Below are 12671 nucleotides of genomic sequence, written 5' to 3'. Positions count from 1 at the left end.
ATTCCTGTGTTGAAGCCTGGTCATTAACAAGACCTCATTTTTAAATTCCAAATCACCTTGCCCTGAATTCATGGACAATCTTTTCACATCTATTTCTTGCCCGCTTGGAAGTGTTCCCTTACATTAATTAGAACAAATAAATATTAATCGAGTGTCTTCCCCATCGATCAATATGTTGGATAAGTAAATGTCAATAGTCAAAACCTACGTGTTAATTACTTTATTACACATCAATGTTTTATTTCTATATATTGTACCCATCTTTTTAATAATTTACCTTGTAAACAATACCAAATCCACCTTGCCCGAGCTTGTTAGCGTCAGAGAAACTATTTGTTGCAGCTCTAATTGTACCAAAGTCATAGTGGAGGGATTCAACGGTACTAATTTCATTGTCACCTTGAACATGTGTAAAATAACGTTTCAGCCAATTAAGTGAAAGAACATGAAGATATAGACGGGCATACACAAAAATAGATATTCAAAGAAAAATTAAACTTACTTTTATATATTTCTTGTTGTTTACTCTTTTGTCTCATTCTTAGGACGACGCCAATGCAAAGAGCAAGCATTAGGCTAACAACAATTGGAACAATAGTTATGATGATGGTTCGAGTTGTATTATCATCATTTCCTACAAAATAAAGAAAAATACAGTGATAGTATTATCATTAAAATTTATTGCTTCGAATGTTTTACTAGAACTAATAAGTTTTGTTAAAATCTAAAATGAATTTTGCACATTATTTTAAGTGTAGCACTAGTGAAGTAGAGTGGCGGAAGTGATAAAAATAATAAAGAAACACACCATTGAAATCCCGTTTATATCAAAGAAATACTGCAATATGATCACCTTCTTACTTCTGTTGATTCCTAAAAATTAGAGCTGGACATGGTCTGATTCCAGTTATAACAAGAACCTAATCGGACCCGAAATTTTCAGATATTTAGTAAGTGAAACCGTCGGGTCTAAATTTAATTATGGAACCTTTTGTGTTCGATTCCATTCGGTTCAGTTCGATTCAATTTTCAGGTTTCGTATTATAATGAAATTTTTTAATATTTACAAAGCTATATTAATTCAACCAATGATATGTTTAATATGATCTCTCATTAAATAATATAGTCCAATCTTACGCATCTTTTGCATTTCTCTTTGCTAAATTCTTCATAAATTTGATTCTTAAAATTACATGAAGAGGAAGATAGCGAGCTCACAATAATCAAGAGAGACGTTGTCGAGTTTCAATTCAATTTCTCTAAAATAGTATAAACGACACTATAGTAAAATAACAGATTTGGATAAAACTTAGATCAATTTGATTAAGTTAACTTTGAACTAAAAATTAGAAATATGCCATATTTTTTGGCTTGAGTTAAATTAACTAGTTAGTAAAATTATTTAGAAAAATTAAAATAGTTTGACTTATTTAAAATAGATTAATTAAAAAGAATTAAGGAGATTCGGTTATTCAATTCTTGATTTTGGACCAAAAACTGAACCAAACTCATCGGTTATCGATTCGGATATTCATTAAGATATTTAGCCTCCGTTTGTTTCCCATTATTTGTCCATTAAAATAAAAATATAACCGTTATTCATCATATCAAGCCACCATATTTGACTTTCTATCTTTTGTGTGGGGTCCGTAATGACTATATTTTTTATTTTCATTTTTATACTAATGTGTATCAAATGGGGCCTTAATTTAAGAAGAACCGCTCGGTTAGCTTCGGGTTCGGTTCGGAGGTTTTGTCCAGCCCTACTAAAAACATAAAAAATTTAGTCATAAAAAAACTCTCTTTGATTCTTGCTCAAAAATGAGAATTTGAACGCATTGATTTTAAATATCAAATACTAAGAATTTAAGAAATTGGAGAAAATCTCGACAATTAAAATTTTCTTTCAATTCAAAAATAATTTTATTATTATTATTTTTTTGTCATTAGTTAAGGCTTACGACTCATACTTAAAGTAATAATTAAAATATGGATAACAACTAAAGTCTAGATAATGACCAACTTTATATAATGACTAAATTCTCTACAATGACTTAAATTAGAGGCCTAATTGGAATTGAATTTTGAATTTATTTACTAGAATTTTATTATTATTATTTTTTTGACTGTGGGTGTTCAGGCCAGCTTACGCGAACCTTGACTAATTCCACGGAATCCTGAAGTTTACAATTGGACACTCACCTCACAGTTCCTGAAGTTTACTAGAAACTACTAACTAAAATATAATTAAAAACCCCTAATTATAAATAAAATATAAAATATAGAAAAAAAATTGCATAATTAAATTGAAGCCAGCTATATATAAAATCTCCATCATTCTCGTCCAGTTGATGAAGATTCATCTTGGAATCTTATACTTTGTTATCATCCAAAGTCCTGTAAAGATGGTAGTTTACTTGGTAAATTTGTGACACACACCAAAAAAAAACTCTTTGAACAAAGGTCGAAGTATAATAGTCATCGCTAGATCCATGGGATCTCTTGTGTGGCACTTAAAAATAACTTCGACTTCCTTAACATTAGACTCTTTATAAAAAAAAAAAAAAAAAAAGTTGATCATTGTAACTGTCATGACACTCATACATTCTTTATCGAAGATCGAGGAGCCATTGTAACTTTCATTTTGCCCAAATTCCCAAATTATTTAATTTCTTCATCAATGATTGAAGAATCACCGTAACTAAAATTCAAAGATTCTTCACCTTTAAATTATTGAAAGGAGTAAAAATGGTTTTATGCATAAATCAAACTTCTACCGCTGAATTTCATGAACACCAACTCATTTCTTTCAAGAACGAAGCCCACTTTCAACTCAATTAGGGGAGGAGATATATATATATAATGAACATGCTATCGAAGTTTCATTGATTTCAAAGAAATACTGCAATACGATTACTTTTTAGTTTCTATTGATTCCTAATAATACCAAAAATTTAGGCATAAAAAACTCTTTGATTTGCACAATAAAAAAGAGAATCTGGAGTCATTGAATTTAAATATCAAACATCGAAAATTTAAGAAATTGGAGAAAATTTCAACAATTAATATTTTCTTTCAATTCAAAAATCAACCTTCTGTCATTAATGTTTTCAACTCATATTTAAAATCTGAATAATAACTAAAGTTTATATCATTACTGACTCTAGATAATGAATAATAACTTAAATTAAAAAACCCTAATCACCCGGAATTAAATTCTAAATTTATTTGCTAGACAATATTAACTAAAAGATGATTAAAAATTCCTTAGTATGAGTGAAATATAAAATATAGATAAAAATTGCATAGTTAAATTGAAGCCAGCTATATGTATTCAATATCCATCAATTAGACGACATTTGGGCAGGATTGGACGTCATAAAATGATCAAGATAGTTTTTCTTCTTATTTAGCCCCTGTTTGTTTCCCATTCTTTCCTCATTAAAATGAAAAATATGACCATCATCCATTCCATCAAGTCACCAAATTTGAATTTCTATCCCTGGGACCCATAACGACTATATTTTTTATTCTCATTTTTACAAAAATGGGAAACAAACGCCCCTTACTTTTAGTTTGTTAGTGTCCAAACCACCCAACAGGAATGCCATTAATCTCATTTGATAAGAATGTTGGTAGTCCCTTAACTATAAGGTAATGAATAGATTGCCTGTTGAATCTCACAAATAGCATATATATAGAAGTCAAGGATTTTCTCACCTGGTGGTGCTGATATTGGCGGCGGCGGTGGTGGTGCTGGTGGTGCCAGCTGAGGAGTATCATTATAAAACAAATTGGTTTCGTACTGAAGAAGGCAGCTGGGGGCGAAGGCACCAAATCCTGGACTTCCAGTACAACACCCTGGTATCACTTGGGTAACCTGATTCAGGCATTCACTACAATCCTCCGAGGTTAAATCAGGGGTGCACTGTACAAGTCCATAAATTGTCAAGAAATCTGGTCCAGACCTATTCCCAGAAGCAAACTTCTTGAGGGAATCACCATTGGCCGCCCGGCTGCGTAGATCGTCCAACAATGTTCTCAAATCCCGGTAGAAATCATCTGGACTTGTGACATTGTTTAAGTTCCGACGATAAACCATAGGGGAAGTTGCAAGTGTTCCGAATATGTACTCATTAGAGTAACGTAACATGCACCAATCACTTGGATCCCTAAAATTCGCCTGTTGTTGATAAGGACACGATTGTAAGATAGAGAGCGTGGCGTTGTTGATACAACTACGACAGGTATCGAGCTGGACATCTCCTCTACAGAGTGCAATGGCATTAACTCTATCAGAATTTTCTCCTATGGAGGCGTTGTAGAATCCATTGGAATCCATATTGGAGGAGAGGGAGGAGAGAAGGGTATTAAGGTTAGCTCTGTAAGTGCTATTACTCGTGTAATTACCATTCGTTCCACACTGGGATTTAACGTAACCAAAAAGGTATGTCATATTCAGGAAAATGAAAGCAAGCCATTTCCAAGAACTCATAGTTGTATGCAGTGTATACAAATGAGATGTGTTTCAAAAGAACAAATTGAAGAAGAGTGAATTCAGAGGAAGACGAAATAGAACAAGAATCGGCATGCTTTAGTATTACGAAACTTTTGTCTTATAAGAATCAATGTTCCATGGTCAACATTACTTTCCTTTAAGAATTGGTGCATACCTAGAATACCTTTTACTAGCATATGAGATTCAAAATGATGAAATACAATGTGGAAAATCAATATAGTATGCGCATTTATTGATAACAATTTAAACACTATTTTCAAATAATCTAAAATTAGGTATATAGATCTTTGACATTTATGTATTTTCTGAACAATTTTCCTGACTCCGACCCTGGGCTTGCCTACCAAAATTCAAGGATTCAGCTTGGCTGAAAAATCTACTTTTACTTTTCCACCCTTGACTATGACTTAGTTAATTCAAGATTCCATACTTTTATGGATTTATTAAAGTTGAGGCCTGGGAGTCATGATTGAGACGAGAGTGCATACAGACAAGGTGGGAAACAAGGGTGGTACTTCCACACCCTTGATTTTTTCCAAACAAGATTTTTCTCCTTTCAACAACACCCATAAATTGGATTCACTACCTAATTTTACGCGTTGTTTTGTTTTATTTTAGAGTTTGTTCACATTAATTACTTCATTTTAAAAGTTTAAATTGTTAGAGATTGAACACATACATTCATTTACATTTTGAGTTCAACAGTTGATGTGTAAGAAAAGAGACTCAGTTTATAATGTTTTTGCTGTGATTTTATGCAAGTGTGAAGACAACCTTTTTCTAGTTTTCAATTGCCCCTATTTGCCCCCATTTTCTAGAAATGAAAATGGGTGGAATAATATTTTTTTAAACAATAAGTGGTTGAAAAAGAAGGAAAAGGTTTAGGCAGAGGTTTAGGCCAACATAGAACATCCTTTAAAAAATTACGAAGCCATTATGCTTCCTCTCCAGTTTTACCTAAAGCTACGAATCTAGATTCCATCGTGAATCGAGCTAAATGTTTAAAGGATTTCCAAGATATGGCCTCACCACCAATGGTAAAAACATAACTGCTAGTAGATTTTAATCCTTTGTATCTGATATCCAATTAGCATCATCATATCCTTCTAATACCTTTGGATATCTAGTATAATGTAATCCAATATTTGAGATGTATCGAAATATCTAAGAACCCTTATCAATGTCTTCTAATGATCATTATTTGGGTTACATGTAAATCTATTAACCTTGTTCACTGCATACGTAATATTTGGACGAGTGCAATTTGTAATATACATAAGACTTCTGATTATCCAAAGAGTATTCTAACTGAAATACTAGTTCACCTTTATGTTTGGCTAAATGTAGACTTAAGTTTGCTGGAGTTTTAACTAGAATTTTCATCATATATATAAAACTTCTTAAGTACAAACTCAATATAGTGAGATTGAGAAATAACAAGCCACTTAGACGTCTTAAGAATTTTAATTCCTAATATTACATCTGCAATATTCATATCTTTTATGTCAAAATATTTTGTCAACATTTTCTTGATAGTTCTATGATATCACAATTACTACTCATAATTAGCTTGTCATTAACATATATACATAAATTACGTATGCACTTGGTATGATTTTAATATAAACATATTTATCACACTCGTTAATTTTAAAACCATTAGAAAATATAATTCTATCAAATTTTACATGTGGTTTGGCGCTTGCTTTAGCTCGTATAATGACTTATTGAGTATACACACTTTTTTCTCCTATCTAGGAGCAGTGAACCTCTTGAGTTGTTCCCATGTAAATTTCTTCTTTTAGCTTTCTTAAATAAAAAGTTGTTTTAACATCCATCTGAAGGATCTCAATATTATCCTTCTTAAATGTGAGTATGTATTGAAAAAATTAAGACATTCTTTTTGTTTGAATCCCTTAACTAACAATCTAGCCTTATATTTATTAATTGATCCATTATTCTTTAATTTTCTTTTAAAAATCTATTTACAACATAATGGTTTGTTATCACGTGATAGATCTACTTACTCTCAGGTATGGCTCTACATAATAGAATCAATTTCACTATTGATAACCTCTTTAAAAAATGGAGCTTCTTGATTTGACATTGCTTCATTGAATGTCCCAAGTTTATTTTCTAACAAATAAGGTTAAAAAATCTGGACGAGAGATGTAGTTGTTTTGCTCATTTTGCTACGGCTTGGTTCTTCATCACTTTGATAATTACCCATTGTAATATGATAAATTTGTTTTTGCGAACTTGTCGCTTTCCTATCTTTATAAGGAAAAATGTCCTCAAAAAATACACCATTCCTAAATTCAATAATAGCATTTTCATGTACATCTGAAATGTTAGACCTATATAAAAGGAACCGATAAGGACTACTGTTATTAGCATATCCAATGAATATGCAATTAATGGTTTTTGGCCCTATTTTAATTTGTTTAGATTTTGGTATTTCCACTTCTGCCAAACATACTTATACTTTTAAGTATTTTTACGAAGGTTTATGACATTTCTATAACTCATAGGGAGTTTTGTTCCTGCTTTTGTGTGATAATTTATTTAGAATGTGGTTAGCTGAAGGAATTGCTCCCCTTACAAATTCTTAGATACAACATAACTAATCAACATAGCATTCATCATCTATTTAAGAGTACAATTTTTGCGTTCAGCAATACCATTCACTGAGGTGAATACAGAGCTGTAGTTTGACAAATAATACTAGAGTTTGTACAAATTCTTTAAACGATGCTCCATATTCTCCACCTCTATTTCTACGAACAACTTATATTCATTTGTTAAGTTGACTTTTAACCTCATTCTTTTACTGTTTAAATGCTTCTAAGGCCTCATCGCTTCTTAGCAAATAGACATATTAGTACTTTGTGCAATTATTTGTGGAAGTAATAAATACTTTTTACCTCATCTAGTTAGCACAAATATGCCATTTTTGGTGAGTACAAAATTATCAGACTCAAATAGTAGCCCAAACCAATTTTTCCTTAACAAAGCTCCATATACCAAGTTCTTGCATAATATCGGGAACATGTAGCTCATCGATGAGAGTTACTTCTTTGCCTAATGACAAGGGTTGCGCCAATGTCTACTAACCATTCTCTCGAATTCGCCACCATGTTTGCTTCAAATACAACAGTTAAGAGCATTAGTTCAAACATACTGTTAGACAATTTGTCTTCCTCGATTAGGTGTATTTGGTCTTTTTTGTTTTGCTTTTTTTCCTTCGGCAATCTTTTGCAATGTGACTAGGCTTATTGTAGTTATAGCAATATTCTTTGAAATTATTGGCCTTGCTTTTTTTCTTGCCATTATCTAAGTGCTTCATTTTCTTACTAGTATTTGGCTCCATCAAATTGACTTTAGCCTCAATTTGTAGCTTTCTAGATTTCTTCTTAGAGTTTCGATTATCTTTCTCAATTCTTACAATAAGATCTTCAAGTCCCATTTCCATAAGTTTATGTTTTAGGTAGTTCTTGAAATCCTTCCACATTTGTGGTAATTTCTCGCTAATCGCAGCAAGCTGAAATGACTCACCGAGCTTCATACCTTTTGCATGTATCTCATACAAGATAATTTGTAGCTAGACTTGATTCATCACTGATTTAGAATCTATCATTTTGAAGTCCAAGAATTTGCCTACAACGAATTTCTTCAACTCGGCATTTTCCATTTTGTACTTCTTTTCCAACGATTCCCACGGTAATGTAGCTGTCTTGATCGAACAGTATATGATGTATAGTATTTTGCCAAGGCAATTGAGGATGTAATTCCTGCACAAGAAGTCAATATGACTCCATACATTGAAGCTGCTCGTTTTTTAGGATCTATTTCATTGTCTTCAACAGTTAAAGCATCTTCACTCAAGAATTTTGTCAAATTCAGTGTTGTGAGATAAGACAATACTTTCTGTTGTCATCTCTTAAAATCCACTTCCATAAATTTTTTTGATTTCTCCCCATCAGCATTGTTAAGGGGTACAACAAATGTAGTATTACTTGACATAATCTAATGAATTTTTAAGATATAAATTAGCACATAAACAAAAATATCATCTTAAGATTGTTGGAAAAATATTGATTTTACCGTGAAACAATTTATATTCAAAACGATCTTTTTACAACGAATAAACAATTGGAAAAAATTTCGACTTACAGAATGAATGGAATAAAATAGAATGGTATTGATTGATGTAAGAGTTCGACTCTTTCTCATTAAGATGATAAAGCACCGCACTGGTGTTGACGGTCTTCCGATACTTGTCTCCCAAAATACAACAATCTCGACTTGTAATAATAGCATTCCAAATTACAAGGCTCAGCCAACCTACTAATGTTTTGATCTCTAAAACTAGAGCACTAAAATGCACGAAAACAAAATACGGGACTAAAATGCAAAATATGGAATAATGCAAGGAAGAAGGGATAAAATTTGCAAGAGAGAAAAGTTGCATATGGGGGCAAAAACTTGGTTGATTGATTACCCGCAAGTGGACGAGATCGTGAACAAGTGATAAAATGGTGTGTAGAGTGTCGATCCCACGAGGATTATGTGTTTGATCGAGTTAAAGCTAATAATTCCTTTAATCGAATAGCAAAGTCGAGTTGTCACTGACACTATTAAATCTATTAATTAACTTGAAAGCAATGTAAAAATTTATTAAATTTGAGAGACGTATTGCTAAGATGTCGAATCCCTCTTACTACTCAATTTTTAATTCAACAATTTGAATTGACAATTTAAAATCATGCTTGTTGGTCAAAGTTCCTATTTTATTTTAAAACTTCTCTTAATAGCAATTAAATCTAATCGTACATGTAGTTTTCCTATATCTCTATGAAAAATACAAACATGTAAGGAAGCATTAAAAAGCTAGAACATTTTTAACGAATATGTGAGGTATAAAGGTATATCTCTATCCTCTATCGAAGTTCACAATGTTTATTATTTTGTGCTAATGATCCTATTCTCTCTCGATAACAATAAAATCCACAAACAATTCAATTATTGGCCATGTAATTGAAAAGCAAACTAAACCATTATAAACATCCAAGAATTCAAACAAATTTGACGTCAATCTAATTATTAAAACTAAAAATTCATAACAAGGGTTCATCATATCTTAACAATATAAAAAAAATTAGCCAAGCATATTGTTGGGATTAAACAAAGAAAAATGGAAAGACATCAACGAGAAATTGATAAAACGTGATTAATTCTTCAATAATGTTGCCACCGTCTTTTGCCACATATCTCTTCCATCCGTTCTCTGTGCGTATATATAGCTGTTTTCTCTCTTCCCTTTTTAGTCGGCAGCATGTGTGTAATATATATATCTCCCAGCCACCACCTTGTATTTTGTTTCCAATTGAATTCCAACAAGCGGCCCCTGTTTTCTTTTGTCCCAGTAGGAGTCTTCTTCCTTTCTCAATGGGTGTGTGTGGATAAAAATATAAACTCCCAATTGTTATCAAATTTCAGCCTCCATTCCCTGTTGCCATGTGCTTGTATATATATTTCTTTTGCTTCCACCCACCTAGCTGCCGGCTCTCTCCCTTGTGTATGAGTTCTTGTGTGTATGTATAATATAATCACAGCAGCAAGCAGCCTTTTTCTCCCCAAATTCAGCAGCTGCATTCCCTCCTTGCTGCCCCATTTCTGTGTGTACATATACTATAGCCGGCATCCCAATTGGTCTCCTTTTTTGTCTCTAAAATAATTACTGGGCATCCGTTTAATTTGACTCCAAAGAACTCCAATATCTCCCTCGTTGGCGCCGGCAGCCCTCTTTTGTAGGCAGTGGCGAATCCAGGAATTTTTGGCGCACGGGCTAAAATTTAAAAGTCAATATAATAAATTTATATATTATATTAAAGTCAAATTCATTTAATTTGAAGCTGTTCCCGATGAGGTTTTGAGACATAAAATCCATCTATCACAGAATCTATATCTATCTTTTGAGCAAGTTCTCGTTCGATGAAGAGTGTCATACAATTAGCAAGAAATTCATCTTCCATTTTATTACGAAGATCCGTCTTCACATTTTTCATTGCTGAAAATGCTCGCTCGGTAGTCGCGGTAGAAACAGGTAAAGTCAGTACAAGACGAATAAGTCTAGTAACCATAACATAAATCTCCGATCTTCTACTCTCAGTTAACTATCGACATAACTCAACAAGTGTAGATACTTGAAATCGAGATTCAGTCTTCATATCTAGCTCATATTGTCGCAACTCATATTCCAAAATACGAATATCTTCCTTTGGAAAATCTTCAGGATAGAATTTCTCAGCAAGTGTACAAATATCGTGACTGTTAAATGATGCAAATGAATCCCTAGGATCCAACGCTGCACTAAGTGTGAGAAGTTCAACTGATGTATCATTAAATCTTGTATTTAATTTCATCAATACGTAATCTATTGCTTCATTGAAAACATCAAAGTGATAATGATGTTTCATTGTAATTGGATCACGAGAACGGCAAGGACCAACTTTATATAAACTTTCTAGATCGGGTATCTCAATATCATGTTTTGTGCAAAACTTTTTCACTTCCTCAAGAAATTCTTCCCAATCATCATCTCTTAATTTGTGGAGGAGTTTTGTTGTAGTAGAAACGAATCTCGTAGCGGTTAGAATGTCTTGAGATTTCCTTTGAAGGGCTTGACAAAGAACATCGATTATTCTCATGATGGTATGCATTAAATGCAAACTAAACACGAAATCAAAACTTTTCATATGTTCGTAAGTACCACGAACTTCACCTCGAGATTTTCCATTTGGACAATGAACACTAAGATTTTCAAACACTGCGCAAGTTGCATTATACATATCTATTAAGCTCTTTATAGAGTCATAATGAGAACTACAATGAGTTGCTCCTGATCGTTGTATATTACCCACTTGATTTGCTCCACTTCCCGACTCACGCTCCCCGATAGCTAACATATGCTCAATTTCAATTCTTTGAGTAGATTGTAACTCCGTAAAGCGCTTAGGGAAAGAAGTGATAATGTTGATAATATTGTCCAGATGAGAAAAGAACTCCCAAATAACATCAACTTCTTTAGCTGCATAAACCAATACCAACTGTAATCGATGAGCGAAACAGTGGGCGTAATACGCATACGGACAATCTCTAAGAAATAATGCCTGAAGTCCATTCAAGCGCCCCGCATAGTACTAGCACCATCATATCCTTGGCCTCTCATTTTTGACACTTCATGTTGAGCAAGAACATTTACAATCTCATTTTTTAGACTTGATGATGTGGTGTCACTGACGCTTTTGATATCAAAGTAGCGTTTCGTCAAAATACCTTAACCATTCACAAACCTCAAAATAATAGCCATTTGTTCTCTCTTGGATGCAGCTTGTGCTTCATCAACAAGAATACAAAAGTATCCATCCCCAACTTCTTCACGAATCATCCTTCTTACTCTATTCGCCATTATGTGTAAAATTTCTTTTTAAATACTCGAAGCAATGCATTGGGCATTTTTTGGAGCATTTTTCAACACAACTTTATCGATTTCTGTATTTGTTTCTACCAAAATTTTTATCATCTCAATAAAATTCCCACGATTTAATGAAGATGAAGATTTATCATGACCTCTAAAGGAACAACTTTGAAATGCTAGCCAACGTGCACTTCGAATTGAAGTCTTTAAATGTAGATGATGTTTCACAACTTCTTCATTCGATATGGTATGTATCACTTTATCAATATGTTGAGACGGTTTCATTAAATCTTTAGCTCTTCTCTCACACATATTATGTTCCGATGATCACAAATGAGTAAGAAATACACATTTTGCTCCGTCATTAACCCTCTTCCACTGGTTATATCCAGAAGTTACCAATGCCGAACAATTGGACGGATTTCCCTCATTCCGGAAAAGATAACAATAAAAGCAATATACTCTATATGTCGTAGGTGAATATTCTAACCAAGGAAACTGGTTGATCCATTTTGCCTGAAAGCGACGAGATTGAGATTTTCCTTGTGTTCTAGGATACTCAACAAGTCTTGGTTTATAAGGCCCAACGTTTAGATATGACACTCTAATTTCATCCCGCAGATTAGAAGAAAATTCTAGTATTTGCTTTCTTTTTCCTGGTTCTCGTTCAAT

The 12671-nt window shown here is 32.9% G+C and overlaps 2 protein-coding genes across 2 annotated transcripts in view; both read right to left on the bottom strand.

Moving 5' to 3' along the window:
• The window catches only part of LOC111368317 (cysteine-rich receptor-like protein kinase 29), a 6350-nt gene extending 1678 nt beyond the window's left edge, over positions 1-4672 (bottom strand). The window contains exons 1-4 of the mRNA XM_022989548.1: positions 3721-4672; positions 503-634; positions 278-399; positions 1-117 (exon numbers count right to left, since the gene is read on the bottom strand). Coding sequence (XP_022845316.1) covers positions 1-117; positions 278-399; positions 503-634; positions 3721-4495 — 1146 coding nt within the window. The 5' untranslated portion in view covers positions 4496-4672. The remainder of the gene's footprint in view (positions 118-277; positions 400-502; positions 635-3720) is intronic.
• A 6023-nt stretch (positions 4673-10695) lies between these two features.
• LOC111368315 lies at positions 10696-11990 on the bottom strand. Its single transcript, XM_022989547.1, has 2 exons — positions 11864-11990; positions 10696-11609 (listed from the first exon to the last, which is right to left on the bottom strand). The coding sequence occupies exons 1-2, from the start codon at positions 11988-11990 to the stop codon at positions 10696-10698; spliced, it is 1041 nt and encodes a 346-aa protein (XP_022845315.1).
• Between the last annotated feature and the right edge of the window lie 681 nt (positions 11991-12671).

The sequence above is a fragment of the Olea europaea genome, chromosome 19 (assembly GCF_002742605.1).
Source record: "Olea europaea var. sylvestris chromosome 19, O_europaea_v1, whole genome shotgun sequence".
Classification (NCBI taxonomy): Eukaryota; Viridiplantae; Streptophyta; class Magnoliopsida; order Lamiales; family Oleaceae; genus Olea; species Olea europaea.
Note: the sequence above shows the minus strand (reverse complement) of the source record. Positions and strands in the feature narration are given on the sequence as shown.

Bases quoted from the DNA above. Each gene is read 5' to 3' on its own strand.
- LOC111368315 (XM_022989547.1), bottom strand. From the start codon at position 11,990: ATGGCGAATAGAGTAAGAAGGATGATTCGTGAAGAAGTTGGGGATGGA. The intron at 11,610-11,863 runs GTTAAGGTATTT...TGGTTTATGCAG, and splicing joins TATTTTGAGGTTTGTGAATG to CTAAAGAAGTTGATGTTATT.